At 44.7% G+C, this 15,488-nt stretch overlaps 1 protein-coding gene across 2 annotated transcripts in view; it reads left to right on the top strand.

Moving 5' to 3' along the window:
• The first annotated feature begins 974 nt into the window (after positions 1-974).
• Positions 975-15,488, top strand: part of ALDH5A1 (aldehyde dehydrogenase 5 family member A1) — a 36,146-nt gene continuing 21,632 nt past the window's right edge. Inside the window, exons 1-5 of one of the 2 annotated variants that reach the window (XM_025381726.1) lie at positions 975-1,553; positions 8,924-9,007; positions 9,657-9,827; positions 11,238-11,354; positions 15,131-15,274. In XM_025381726.1, the coding sequence (XP_025237511.1) occupies positions 1,200-1,553; positions 8,924-9,007; positions 9,657-9,827; positions 11,238-11,354; positions 15,131-15,274 (870 nt within the window). In that variant the 5' untranslated portion in view covers positions 975-1,199. The remainder of the gene's footprint in view (positions 1,554-8,923; positions 9,008-9,656; positions 9,828-11,237; positions 11,355-15,130; positions 15,275-15,488) is intronic. The other variant, XM_025381727.1, reaches the window with a different exon arrangement.

A 15,488-nucleotide genomic window follows, 5' to 3' on the forward strand; every position in this document is an offset into this window, starting at 1 on the left:
GTCAACGTCCTAGAAAAAGGTGAAAGCTAGCAAGATACTCTTAACGCTGTAGGAGTTGAGAAAGGGACATATGTTGAGACTAGTAACCTAAAATCAAAGCATAGGGCTGGGCTTCATTTGCACCCACAAATTCCCAGCATACACCTACTATTTTTACTTGTATCCTCCTTAGGTTTTAAGCTTCCCTGCTGCTTTCAGAGTCTTAAGCCCAAGTCTAATTTTTGAGCGGATGAAGAATGTTGTTTAAAGCTGCTCAAATACCTTGGTTGGATAGTATGCTCAATACTTACACCTTGGTTGATTCTATTTGGACAAATGCTTCCATTTACTAGTTGGTGGCCCAACTTTAATCTTACTAGTGGCTTGACTAGGGTAGCTAGTATGACTTTGAACACTATTGAATTTAATGTAGCAACTGTAATGAGCATTTTACGTTATCTCACAACAAACCTATGGGGTAGATACGGTTCTATTTTATAAGTGACTGGACTAAGGTTAACCTGTCGGTCACGCAGCTTGTCGGCAACAGGCTGAGTTTGGATCCTAGTCTGTTTATTTCCAAAGCGCTGTTATTTATCGGGTGCGCCCGTAGGAGAATGCCTAGACACACACCCAGAAAAGCAGGCAGGCAGCAGAACGCGGGGTCACACTTCGACCCCTCAGAGAACCATCGCTCCCAATCAATCCTACGTGCTCAGGAGCTACAACGATGAAGAAGTGTGATCATGGCCTTGGCATTTAGGGCAGGCACCAGCGCCTCTATGGACCGCGCACAAATTCCAGGGATGCCGAATTTGGGGGATGCTAAGGGGAGAGAGTGGGTCTCTAGCAGCGGTTGGGGGCCCAGGAGCAGTTAGTGACAAATGAGCACCCGAAAAGTGAAAAGGTGACAGCAGTCCGCAGGTGCATCTACTAGCGAGCCTTCTCCATCCCCCAACTCAACCCACCCCCGGGAGAAGGTCGCGCCAGGAGCGAAGCCGCGCGGCGCTCAGGGCAAGGTGCAGAGGACGACGCGGCGGTGCAGCGAGAAAGGCGCGGAGAGAGGGCGCTGCTCTGTGGCTCTGCAACCTTCCGCCAGCTCCCCGGCTTTCCCCGCGCGTCTCCGGCGCCTCCTCGCTCCTCTTGCTTCCCCGCGACCCCTGCGTTCCCGTGCGCGCGCGTCCGCTTGCCTGTTTCGTGTCGCCGTCGCTGCCCCGGCCATGGCGACCTGCTTTTGGCTGCGGAGCTGCGGGGCCCGGCGCCTCGGGTCGACGTTTCCAGGCTGCCGCCTCCACCCCCGCGCCGGCGGCCTGGTGCCTGCCCCCGGGCCTGCGCCCGGCCCGGCCCAGCTCCGCGCCTACGCTGGGGGCCTGGCGGGCCTCTCTGCGGCGCTGCTGCGCACCGACAGCTTCGTGGGCGGCCGTTGGCTCCCGGCCGCCGCCACCTTCCCGGTGCAAGACCCGGCCAGCGGCGCTGTCCTGGGCATGGTAGCCGATTGCGGGGTGTCAGAGGCCCGTGCCGCCGTGCGCGCTGCCTACGAGGCTTTCTGCAGCTGGAGAGAGGTCTCGGCCAAGGTGAGAGCGCCTGGGTGCAGGGGGCCGGAGATGGCCGGGGACACGGCAGGGAGCAGAGGGGGCTTTGCCCCAACGCGAAACCAGCCGCGTCGCCTCCCTCCTGTGCTCAGTTCCCCGGCGTATACAAAGCGGAAAGTCAGAGCAACAAGAAGGGAGACGACCAACAAATAAGTTTGGAGCTTCCATTTTGTGCCGGGCGCTAGGGACACGGCCCCTGCCCTCAAGCCTCTTGAAGTGTATGCACTGCCCAGTAGGGGAGGCATAACGCGAGCGCCCAATACAAGCGAGCTGCTGCGTGTTATGATCATCAAGCCTAACCGTGGAGGGGCGGGGAGAAAGGGGAGGGGTGTTAGGGAAATGAGAGAGCACGTGTGGCCCTTCAGAGTATCTGAAATACCCCCGCAGCTGCAGGAAGCCCACGCGGGAGGCTGCTACAGCGGCCCATAAGAAGGCTGGTAGTGAGGGCCCTGGGCCAGAATCGTGGAATCGGGAACGGAGAGAGCTGTATAAAGATATGGGCTTTGTGCAGGGGGAGGGAGAAGTCCAGGACCGTTCTCCAGGTTTTCAGCCTAAATGGATAAATGCTGCTATTGGCCATTGCATAGAGAACACTGGAGAATTGGGAGTAAGGGGTGGAGGGCCATTAAATGGGGCAGAATAGAGTAAGAAGAAAACTAAGAAAGTTTCTTCTTCCTTCAAGTATTATATTATTAAACCTGGAGTCAACGCAGTGAAATTTTTTACCGTGTCCTTCAAAGCTCTCCCTCTGAAGGAATGCATCCAGTGATCCCTACGCATACAAGAGATAATGTTAGCACTTATTCATCCATCAGCTGTTTACTGAGCACCTGCTGTATGCCCTGCACTGTTGGAGGTGTTTGGGATACATCAGTAAACGAAAGAAAGATTGTGCCCTTATGGAGCTTACATGGGGTGGAAGGGGAGCAGAAGACAGATCAGAACTCTAAACAACAAACATAATATCTAAGGAAATAAGTATGTGAGAGGTGCTGAGTGCAATATGGGAAAAAAGGTAGAAGCAGAAGAGGATCCGGGCCAGAGGGAAGGGGCAAGATGCAGCACCAATAGTGTGGCCAGGTGTATTCCTTTGCTAGGGCTGCCATAGCAAAGTACCAGAGACTGGGTGGCCTGAACAACAGACATTTCTCATTTTACAGCCTTGGAGGGTAGAAATCCCAGATCAAGGTGTTGTCAGGGTTGGTTTCTTCTAAGGCCTCTCTTCTTGGCTTGCAGAGAGCTCAGTTTTGTCTTTGTATCTTGTCAGAGCTCAGTTTTAGACTCATTGAGTCTGAGTTGTCTGTTCACACCCAAGTGAGGATGTAAAGTAAGCAGTTGGATATATGAATGAATCTTCCCTGTATGTCTCCACATGGTCTTTCCTCTGTGTGTGTCTGTGTCCTAATTTTTTCTTTTAAAAACAAGAGTCAGATTGGATTGGGGCCTACCAGAATGACCTCATCATAACTTAATTCCCTTTTTAAAGGCCCTATGTCCAAATACACTCACATTCTGAGATACTGGGGGGTTAGGACTTCAACATGTCAATTTTACGGGGAGCACCGTTCAGCCTATGACATCAGGGTAGATCTCATTGAGAACATGAGATACAAAGGCCAAAGGAAGTAAGTGTGTCCAGAGTTGGTTCCTGCCGGTGCGTTTGTGACCTCACTGACTTCAAGAATGGAGCCACGGACCTTTGCGGTGAGTGTTATAGCTCTTAAAGATGGCATGGACCCAAAGAGTGAGCGGTAGCAAGATTTGTGAAGAGTGAAAGAAGAAAGCTTCCACAGTGGGGATGGGGACCCAAGCAGGTTGTTGCTGCTGTGGGTGGGGGGTGGCCAACTTTTATTGCCTTATTTATCCCCTCCCATGTTCCGTTTCTGTCCTATCAGAATGCCCTTTTTTCAGTCCTCTCTGCAATTGGCTACTTTTAGGATCCTGCTGATTGGTGCGTTTTATAGAGTACTGATTGGTGCATTTTACAGAGCGCTGATTGATGTATTTTACAATCCTCTTGCTAGCTACAGAGCACTGATTGGTGTGTTTTTACAGAGCGCTGATTGGTGCATTTTATAATCCCCTTGCTAGCCCCACAGCGCTGATTGGTGCATTTTATAATCTTCTTGCTAGCTACAGGGTGCTGATTGGTGCGTTTTACAGAGCGCTGACTGGTGCATTTTACAATCCTCTTGTCAGACAGAAAAGTTTTCCAAGTCCCCACTGGACCTAGGAAGTCCAGATGGCTTCACCTCTCATAAGGACATTCAGCTACAGCCAAAGTCAGAAGCATGGCTGACACATTTGCAGAACAGCGAGGAGGCCTGTGTGGACTGAGCAAAGGGAAAGAGTTGTATCAGAGGAGGTCATATGGAGAAGGGGAGGAGTGGGTGGAGCATGTAGGACCTGTGAGTTATTCTAAGGACTTGGTTTTTACTTTGAGTAAAGGGGGAACCGTGTCAGGGTTTTAAGCAGAGATATGGTCTGATTTACATTTTGAAAGGCCACTTTAACCAGAGTGCTGAGAATTGATAAAGAGTGGCGGGGCCGGGCTCGGTGGCTCACGCCTGTAATCCCAGCACTTTGGGAGGTCGAGACAGGCGGATCACGAGGTCAGGAGATCGAGACCAACCTGGCTAACGTTGAAACTCCGTCTCTACTAAAAAAATACAAAAAACTAGCCGGGCGAGGTGGCGGGCGCCTGTAGTCCCAGCTACTCGGGAGGCTGAGGCAGGAGAATGGCGTAGACCCGGGAGGCGGAGCTTGCAGTGAGCTGAGATCTGGCCACTGCACTCCAGCCTGGGCGACAGAGCGAGACTCCGTCTCAAAAAAAAAAGAGTGGCGGAAGCAGAGAGACAGGTTAGGAGGTTGTTGCATGGATTTAGGTGGGAGGCCACGGTGACTTGAACCAGGGTGGTAGCAGTGGACAAAGTGAACAGTTATTCCATAAAGGATGTATTTGGAAGGTAGACCCCACTGGATTTTCTGATGGATCATTATATGGGAAGTAGGTGAACGAGAGAGGTTAGTGATGACTCCAGGGATTTTGGCCTGAGCAATTGGAAGGATGAGGATAGCTGAATGGAACAGCATTAGGGTGAGACATCAGAGTTCAGTTTTAGACGTATTGAGTCTGAGATGTCGGTTCACACCCAAGTGAGGATATAAAGTAGGCAGTTGGATATATGAGTCTGAGGTTTGAGAGCGAGCCCTGGGCTAGAAATGTAAATGTGAAATTCATACCTGTGTGTACTGCATATATACTTAAAGCGATGGGATTGGTGAGATCACAGGAAAGGAGTGGACCAGGGCCTGAGCTCTGGTTCCCCTAGCGTCATTCTGGAGTCCCACAAGGCCCCACGAAGATCAAGGCTGCCATACAATGGTGTTACACTGCAGGGGTCTGGAAAGCCTTCTACTCAGTCAGTGATTGTTTGGCAGCTGCAGGGCTGGTGTTGGGACCTCTTGCTGATACTAGCAGCATCATCCTGTGTTCAGATCACACCACCCATCCTAATGTCTGTGCCCCTTGAACATTACAGTGAGGTCAGCTTCCATCTTACAAGGGCTTGGATCTTCTCAGGGAAACTTCCTTTTTGAAAGGAGGGGTTCAGGCTGGGCACGGTGGTTCACGCCTGTAATCCCAGCACTTTGGGAGGCCAAGGCTGGTGGCTCACCTGAGGTCAGGAGGGTTCAAGACCAGCCTGTCCAACGTGGTGAAACACTGTATCTACTAAAAATACAAAAATTGGCCAGGCATGGTGGCTCACACTTGTAATCCCAGCACTTTGGGAGGCCAAGGCGGGTGGATCACTTGAGGTCAGGAGTTCAAGTCCAGCCTGGCCAAAATGGCAAACCCCATCTCTACTAAAAAATACAAAAATTAGCTGGGTGTGGTGGCGGGCACCTGTGATCCCAGCTACTCAGGAGGCTGAGCCAGAGAAAATTGCTTGAACCCGGGAGGCAGAGTTTGCAGTGAGCCGAAATCATGCCAACTGCACTCCAGCCTGGGGGACAGAGCCAGACTGTCCCAAAAAAAAAAAAAAAAAAAAAAGAATAAAGGAAGGAAGGAAATAAATTAGTCAGGCATTGTGGCATGCACCTGTATGTAATCCCAGCTACTCAAGAGGCTGAGGCTTGAAAATTGCTTGAGCCCGGGAGGTGGAGGTTGGTTGCAGTGAGCCGAGATGGTACCACCACACTCCAGCCTGGGTGACAGAGTGAGACTCTGTCTGAAAAAACAAAATGTGAAGGTTCTTCTTGGCTTTGGATACACCTGTGCAGATGTGGGAAGCTAGAGCCTGGGCAGCTCTGTCTTTAGAGTGCCTTGATGGCCACCCAGGTCGCTTAGATTCTCTAGGCCTTCCTCGTTTTCTTTTTTAAAGTGGTTTTATGTGAATGAATTAATTTTTTTTTTTTTTTTAGAAATGATTTCTTCCTTTTATCTTTTTTCTTTTTTCTTTTTTCTTTTTTTTTTTGACAGGGTCTTGCTCTGTTGCCCAGGCTGGAATGCAGTGATGCTATCATGGCTCACTGCAGCCTTGAACTCACAGGCCCAAGCGATTCTCCCACCTCCGCCTTCTGAGTAGCTGGGACCACAGGCATGCACCACCACACCCAGATAATTTGTGTGTATGTATAGAGACAGACCTCACCGCATTGCCCAAACTAGTGTCAAACTCCTGGCCACAAGCAACCCTCCCTCCTTAGCCTTCCAAAGTGTTATGATTATGGGCATGAGCCGCCACACCTGGTCCCATAATATTGTTAATAATCCAGTGTATCCCTTTCTCTGTTTTTTGTTCATTGGAATTTTTTAAATTATGGCAAAATATGCATAACATAACATTTACCATTGTAACCTTTTTTTTTTTTTTTTTGAGACGGAGTCTCACTCTGTTGCCCAGGCTGGAATGTAGTGGTGCCAACTCGGCTCAATGCAAGCTCCGTGTCCCGGGTTCACGCCATTCTCCTACCTCAGCCTCCTGAGTAGTTGACATTACAGGCACCCACCACCATGCCCGACTAATTTTTTTTTTGTATTTTTTAGTAGATATGGGGTTTCACCATGTTAGCCAGGATGGTCTCGATCTCCTGACCTCATAATCTGCCCACCTCGGCCTCCCAAAGTGCTGGGATTACAGGCATGAGCCACCGTGCCTGGCCCATTTTAACCATTTTTAAGTGTACATTTCAGTGGTATTAAGTCGTATTGTTGTGCCTGGGCCCTCTTCTTAAGTGTGTAAAACCCTTTCTTATGCCTCATGCATGCCCCAGTCTATATGTCAGTCTCTGGGACAAATCCAGGTTGCCAGCGAGCCACTATAATAGGGAACAATACTTGAAGACATTATGCTGAGTAAAATAAGCCAGTCACAAAAGGGCAAATACTGTATGATTCTACTTATATGAGGTACCTAGAGTTGTCAAATTCATAGAGACAGAAAGTAGAATGGGCCAGGCATGGTGGCTCACAATTATAATCTCTGCACTTTGGGAGGCCAAGGCAGGAGGATCACTTAAAGCCAGGAGTCTGAGGTTGCAGTGAGCTATGATTGCGCCACCACACTCCAGCCTGGACGTCAGATCAAGACCCTATCTAAAATAATAATAATAAAGTAAGGAACTCTACCTTTGTATGGTAAAATTAAAGTTGTTCTTATATACCATAAGCAATAATAGCTGTTTCTACAATACTTATTTTCTCTTTTTTAATTTATGACCCAGTACACCTCTTTAGATGCAACTTGAAATTGGATCTCTATTACTCACCAAAGAAGGGTCAGTTAGCATGAGCAATATAGTGAGACCTTGTCTATACAAAAGAAAATTCTTTTTAATTAGCTAAGCATGATCATCCTGTAGATCCTGTTAGCATGAAAAGTCTGTATGGCACGACAACAACTACTTTAAGGGGAAGATAAGATTTCTTTCTACTTCTAAGTGATGCTGTGATACCTTAGGCACTAAAGCAGAGCTAGTAATGCTTTTTTAGTTTCACATTGGCTTATTTTAACAGATCAAGGTAATCGTTATAAGATGTATATAACATGATGTTAACTTTGTGGTCTAAGTGTTTAGCTATCAAGCTGGATTCCTTAGTAGACCAAATCTTGCTATCGAAGTGTTCTTGAGCTATACCTTGATGTTTAGAAAAGTATTTGTTACATCTTGTAGGATCTACTGTTTGAACTTTTCGTCCCCTGTAGTTGCCAATTCTGCATGTACTAGTCCTCTAGAAATAGGTTAAACTGAAGCAACTTGATGGAAGGAACTCTCCACAGGGCTTATTTTCCAAGAAAAGTATTGTTTGAGAAGCAAAGCTACAAGCCTACCTAAGCATATCATAAAGCTATCCAAAAATAACTCAGAGCCAGTATTGTGGATGGAAATGTAGTGCCCGAGTCACATTCTGCTTAAAGTTGTAACAGATATAGATGAGTTAAAAGAAAAAAATAGCTGGGTATGGTGGTGTGTGCCTATGGTCCCAGCTACTCAGTAGGCTGAGCTGGGAGGATCACTTGAACCAAGGAAGCAGAGGTTGCAGTGAGGTATGATGACACCACTGCACTTCAGCCTGAGTTACAGAACAAAACCCTATCTCTTTTTAAAAATTTTTTAAAATTTTTAATTTTTTTTTAGTTTGTGTGCTTCTCATTGTCCAAGCCCAGACCCTGTCTCCAAAACAAAGAAACAAAAAAACAGAAGGTCAATGTATGTTTCCCCAAGCATCTTACTCAGCGTTGTCCAGAAAAATAGAACCAGTGTTCTGTGAGAACAATGTTATATATATGTATATGGAATCATAGATATATAGGAAGAGACTTCTTATAAAGGACTGGCACAGGTGATTGTGGATGCTAAGAAGTCCCACCCTCTGCTGTCTTCAAGCTGGAGACCCAAGAAAGCTGATATGTCCAATCTGAGTTCTAGTCTGGGTCCAAAAGTCTGAGTACCAGGAATGCCAATGTCTGGTGTCTGGCAACAGGAGGAAATGGATGTCCTAGCTCATGCAGAGAGTGAATTTGCTCTTCCTCTGCCACTTTGTTCTTTTCAGGTCCTCAGCAGATTGGATGATACCCACGTGAATTTATGAAGTCAGATCTTCTTTATTCAGTCTCCTGATTCAACTGCTAATCTCTTCCGAAAACGTTCACAGACATACCCAGAAATAATGTTTTACCAGCTCTCTGGGGCTCCTTGAACCCAGTCAAATTTACACATAAAATTAACCATCACAGTTAAGGAGAATGAGACCATACAGCTAATATTTTAGGATATTGAATTTTATTTAGCATTCTGTGTTACACTTGGCATTTTATTACTTTTCTGCCTTGTTATTTCTTTTGCAGGAGAGGAGTTCATTACTTCGAAAGTGGTACAATTTAATGATACAAAATAAGGATGACCTTGCCAGAATAATCACAGCTGAAAGTGTAAGTTCAGGGTTCTGACTTGGTGCACTGAGAAATTCTCCAGGAATTCACTTGGGGAAGCCCCTGACTTCGCATCACTGCTGGCTGTAGCTAAAGAATATGTGGTTCCTTCTCTACTGATCAAATGTCAAATCATTATTGTGCCAGGGTACTTAGATTTGCTAAAATAAAATTCATATGTTCTAGTTTATTCTTTAATAGTATCCAAAAATAGATTTTGTGTGCAACTATATGCATAACTGCTGTTTCACCATTCTGATGTTTTTTTCATGGTACTGTTTTGGTTGTTTTTTTAATATTGTTTTTGTACATTTTAAAATATACCAATACTTCTTTCATAGATGTAATAAATTATTTCATATCATGGTTACAATACTTAGAAGATATTGAAGGGAGGAAAATTTTCCTAATTTGTAAACATATTGAGAATGCAAATGACACTTGTGGTTTAGGGTGATACAGTCGTCATTGTAATTCTGCTTTTTTTCTGCTTTTTAAAACTCACGCCAAAGTCAGAAATCTTCCCCACTGTTGGCTATCATTGTAGGAGACTTTTCTACTCTTCTTGCACCTTGAAGAATTTAGGAACACAGAGCCATGCTTTTATTATCCGAAGGTAATATGTGGGTTCTTTTCTGGTTTAATTTAGGGAAAGCCACTGAAGGAGGCACATGGAGAAATTCTCTATTCCGCCTTTTTCCTAGAGTGGTTCTCTGAGGAAGCCCGCCGTGTTTACGGAGACATTATCTACACCCCAGCAAAGGACAAGCGGGCCCTGGTCCTCAAGCAGCCCGTAGGCGTGGCTGCAGTCATCACCCCGGTAGGTGACAGTGAGATCAGCAAGATCCTAGGGTGGGAGATTGGATAGGGAGTTGGGAAAGAATTCATTCTTCCGCCTGAGCAGGTGTGCTTATCCTGTTAGTTTTGTCACCTGTTCCTGGTTTCCTGATACTTTTGCTGGATGTGGAAGTGTGTTTCCTGGTCTTCTGATGATGTTAGGTGTGGTGGCAACGAGTGAAAGGATGCATTTCTAATGCCTGCAAAAGTGGGATGCGCCGCAGGAGGACCCAGGGGCTCTTCTGACTTGGCCTGGAGGCTTCTTCCTGGCATTGCCTAGCACCTCTGAAAAGATCTTCCGGTATTTATTATGTTTAAAAAGACTTAAGATATGACACATTTTTAAACTTGCCATAGTTTGGGAAAAAAGTGTTATGCTTAATTGATGGTTATCATCAATAGCAAAGCATGTGTGGACCCACCAGCAGGCATTGGGCCAGGTTCTAGAGATAGAAAGGCTAAGAAATAAGGTATCACATCTGCCTGGATGGGGCTGCAGTATATTTGTGGAACACCCAGCTTTCCCTCTGGGTCCTGCCTTCTACTAAGTCCCACGTTAACTTCTCTCCTGTATCTGTCAGCTGGTCTCGAGATGTCTGTGCTTTTCCTGCTCAGCGTAGTTACTGACAGAATCCCCCTGATTGCCTAGATGGACTAGGTTTGACTTGAACGTTACTATTTACTAACTGTGCAACCGTGGCCAGATTTTCTCGAACTTGCAAATGAGGTTAATATCAACCTCATTGGGTTGTGATAAGGATTTAATTAATTTTAATTTTGAAGTACTTAGAAAAATACCTGATACAGAGTAAGTACTATATAATAGCGTTTTTCAAAATAAAATACTGTTATTATAGGTATGTCTATAGGCATCTATAAATATGTATGTGGAAGGAAGTAATAAATCATCTGCCATTTTCAAAACCATTGCTAATATTTACTCCCATGGGCCTCAGGCCAAATCCAGCCCACTACCTATGTTTGTAAATAAAGTTTTATTGGGACACAGTCACACCCATTCATACACCTACTATCTGTGGTGGTTTTCACAATACAGCTGCAGAGTTGAGTAATTGCCATAGAAACTATACATTCTACAAAGCCTAAAAAATTTATGATTCGGCTCTTCACAGAAAAAGTTGGCAGACCCCTGGTCTAACTCATTTTTTACTGTGTTCAATTCCAAAAATATTTCCTATCTTCATGAGCCTTTATCTCAGAGTCCCTCAAGTTGGCAGGGGGTCAGGTGTTCTGAGAGCTCACCTGTGCAGCCAAATGGGTTTGTCAATCAGTTGTGCAATGGAATTTGTTCACTGACTTCCCAACCTGCCTTCCTTTGCACTAATGAGGCGGTCCTTCCTCTCATATACTTCCTCTGCTCTTCTAACCCCAGTGGAATTTCCCCAGTGCCATGATCACCCGGAAGGTGGGGGCCGCCCTGGCAGCCGGCTGTACCGTGGTGGTGAAGCCTGCCGAAGACACGCCCTTCTCCGCCCTGGCCCTGGCTGAGGTGAGCCGCTCTCCCTGTGTTTGTACAGAGCAGACAAAGTCCAAAAATTAATGTTTATCTGGGACAGAAAGAAGCAATTTTGGAGCCTACTTCTTTGCTTATGTCTCCTGATGCATGGTGTGGTGTTTTAATCTACTGGCATTTATTTTAAGTCAGCTCTAGCTCTTTTGGGGGAAAAAAAATGGATGAGGGATTTTCTGACATCTGCAGGCCATGTATTTTCAGCCTACTGTAAAATTGGTATCTATCCATCATCATCATGAAATAGGCACTTAAACATGGATGTTTCTCACATTTAGGAAACTTCTTATTTACCATTCCCATTCCCAGTTCAACCTGCATTCCATTAGATCTTATTCTTTTGTTTGAAAACCTCAAGTGGCCTCTTGTGTCACTCAGAGTAAAGTCCAGATTCCTTAGTGGCTTTCAAGGTCCTATAAGATGTCACTTCCCACCCCCCAGTATGCCTCTGACCTTGTCCATCACGCTGGAGCCCCTCACTCTTCATTCATCTGCTTGGACCACTCTGGCCCCTGCTGCTTTCCAGACCCCACCAGCCTTGCCCTCCACTCAAACTTTATACTTTCCCTCTGTCTGGAGCGCTCTCCCCCAGATACCCCTATGACTTGCTTCTTCACATCTTCACTCAAATGCCACCCTGTCTAAAAATCACAACTTGGCTGGGTGTGGTGGCTCACACCTATAATCCCAGAACTTTGGGAGGCTGAGGTGGGCAGATACTTGAGGTCAGGAGTTCGAGACCAGCCTGGTCAACATGCTGAAACCCTGTCTCTACTAAAAATACAAAATTAGCTGGGCGCGGTGGCACGTGCCTGTAATCCCAGCTACTCAGGAGGCTGAGGCGGGAGAATCGCTTGAACCCTGGGGGCAGAGATTGCAGTGAGCTGAGATCGTGTCACTGCACTACAGCCTGGGTGACAGTGAGACTGTCTCAAAAATCAATCACAACCTCCCACTCTGATGCTCCTGATCCCCTTCTCTGCTTTGCTTTTTCCCCCATTACACCTAAAACCACCTACCCTATCACTATTTGTAGGCCTTTTCAGTGGGCAGGGCTAGGAGATATACATATATGTGTACACACATGTATATACACAATAAAATGCTACAGAAATTCCTACAGAAACTTCCAATTCAAATTCAGTCCTGTAGACTTTTTACTTAACTTCTTTTATATTATATCTGCATCTCTGTCTTTCCTGGTTTCTTTTTTCTTTTTTTTTTTTTTGAGACAGAGTCTTGCTCTGTCACCCAGGCTGAAGTGCAGTGCGCTATCTCGGCTCACTGCAACCTCTGCCTCCCAGGTTCAAGCAGTTCTCTGCCTCAGCCTCCCGAGTAGCTGGGATTACAGATGCCCACCACCACACCCAGCTAATTTTTGTATTTTTAGTAGAGACGGGGTTTCACCATTTGGCCAGACTGGTCTTGAACTCCTGACCTCATGATCCACCCACCTTAGCCTCCCAAAGTGCTGGGATTACAGGCATGAGCCATCGCACCTGGCCTCTTTCCTGGTTTCTAAAGACTCAGGAAATTACTAAATTAATATTCCATATGTACTCATTACACAGAACAACAGCTTCTGAATATTAATTTTATTTTTTAAAAATATTAATTTTAATATCACCAATGTGCCTATTGAAAATGGTTTACTTTTTTGGTATTTTCTCTTTCCATTCTCATTTTTAGTAATAAACTTTTATTTTAGAATAGTTTTACATTTACAGAAAAAATCGCAGAGATGGGGTATTTTCCCACATATCCTACACTCAATTTCTCCTATTACTAGCAGCTTACATTAGTATAGTATATTTGTTACAATTAATGAATGAATAGCGATACACTGTTATTAACTAAAGTCCATACTTTAAAATCCATTCTCAGATTTTATTAGTCTGTACCTAGTCTCCTTTTTTCTGTTTCAGGATCTGGTCCAGGATATCACATTACATTTAGTTGTCTTGTCTCCTTAATCCATCTTGGCTATAAACATTTCTCTGTATTTTAAGATAGTTACACTGCACCTGCATTGCAAGGCTACAACCATTACATGCTCTATTCTCTCCAGTTTAACCCTCCTTTAGACTTAGTTCAACAAGCAGCTGTATGTTTATGCTCACCACCAGTGCTTATGCCAGTGTCTCTCTAGACATTTGGTGATCACAACCTCAGTCTGTAGTAGATTCCTTAGGAAGGGCTTGTGGGAATAATATTTTCCCTTCTTAAATGTTGTCAGTAGTCTGGGCCTATTGTGCTTATAAATCAGTTTTGCTAGGTATAAAATCCTTGGCTCACATTTTTTTTTTACTTGATTATCTTAACTATATTCTCCATTTTCTTCTGATATAAAGTGTTGCTCTTGAAAATTCAGACAGTAACCTAAGTTTCTTGCCTTTATAAGTTAACTTGTTTTTGTTTTTTTGGGTTTTTTTTGCCTAGATCCACAAAAGGGTTCGATTTGTTTTTTTTCCCCCTTTAAAGACCAGTAATGTCACTAGAATATGTCTTTGTGATGATTGCTTTGAGTCCATACTCTAGGTATGCAGTGTGCTCTTTCAGTACGTAGTTTCCAGCCTTTTTGTTTTATATCTCTATAAAGTTTTCAGGATTTGTTCCTCACCATTGGTTTGGTTTTACTCCTTTAGGGACTCCTATTATCCATGAGTTGAATCTTTTTTGTCACTTTCTCTTTTATCTTTTTCATCTTTTCCCTAATTTTTAAAAGTAGCTTTCTTTTTTTTATGGGTACAAAATGTCTGATTTTATTTTATTTTTTAATTTTTATTTCCATTGGTTATTGGGGAACAGGTGGTATTTGATTAACATGATTAAGTTCTTTAGTGGTGATTTGTGAGATTTTGGTGTACCCATCACCTGAGCAGCATACACTGCACACAATTTGTAGTCTTTTATCCCTTGCCCCCTTCCCACCCTTTCTCCCTGAGTTCCCAAAGTTCATTGTGTCATTCTTATGCCTTTGCTTCCTCACAGCTTAGCTCCCACTTATGAGTGAGAACATATTATGTTTAGTTTTCCATTCCTGAGTTACTTAACTCAGAATGATAGTCTCCAGGCCAGGTGCAGTGGCTAACGCCTGTAATCCCAGCACTTTGGGAGGCTGAGGTGGGTGGATCACAAGGTCAAGAGATCGAGACCATCTGGCCAACACGGTGAAACCCCGTCTCTACAAAAAATACAAAAATTAGCTGGGCATGGTGGATTCTCTTTTTGATGTGTTGTTGGATTTGGATGTGTTAGCTAGTATTTTGTTACGGATTTTTGCATCTATGTCCAACAGAGGTATTGGTCTGTAGTTTTCCTTTTGGGTTATGTCCTTTCCTTGGTTTTGTCCTTCCTATGAAGCCAGGGCGATACTGGCTTCATAGAATGATTTAGGGAGCATTCCCTCTTTCTCTATCTTGTGGAATAGTGTCAATAGGATTGGTACCAATTCTTCTTTGAATGCCTAGTAGAATTCTGCTATGAATCTGTCTGGTCCTGAACTTTTTTTGGTTGGTAATTGTTTTATTACCATTTCAGTCTTGCTGCTTGTTATTGGTCTGCTTGGGGTATCTTGTTCTTCCTGATTTAAGCTAGGAGGCTTGTTTATTTCCAGGAATTTATCCATCTCCTCTAGGTTTTCTAGTTTATGCAAGTAAAGGTATTCATAGTAGCCTTGAATGATTTATTTCTCTTTTCTTTTTTTTTTTCAGTTTAGTAAATTGTTGCCACATGTTTGCTGTTTCTGTTTATAGCTTGCAAGCCAGGCTGGAATTCCTCCAGGTGTATACAATGTTATTCCCTGTTCTAGAAAGAATGCCAAGGAAGTAGGGGAGGCAATTTGTACTGATCCCCTGGTGTCCAAAATTTCCTTTACTGGTTCAACAACTACAGGAAAGGTATGTGACTCAAGTTTCAAAGAAAACAAATATCTTTCTAATATTTTATCTTGATAGGTTATAAAAATACTATTTCATCCTGATCACCAATTTTGGAAAGATTTCCAGCACAGTGTTAAAAGCTCTGTCACAGGCCAAGCACGGTGGCTCACGCCTGTAATTCCAGCACTTTGGGAGGCTGAGGTGGGCAGATCACTTGAGGCCAGGAGTTCAA

The sequence above is a fragment of the Theropithecus gelada genome, chromosome 4 (genome assembly GCF_003255815.1).
Source record: "Theropithecus gelada isolate Dixy chromosome 4, Tgel_1.0, whole genome shotgun sequence".
NCBI classification, from domain to species: Eukaryota; Metazoa; Chordata; class Mammalia; order Primates; family Cercopithecidae; genus Theropithecus; species Theropithecus gelada.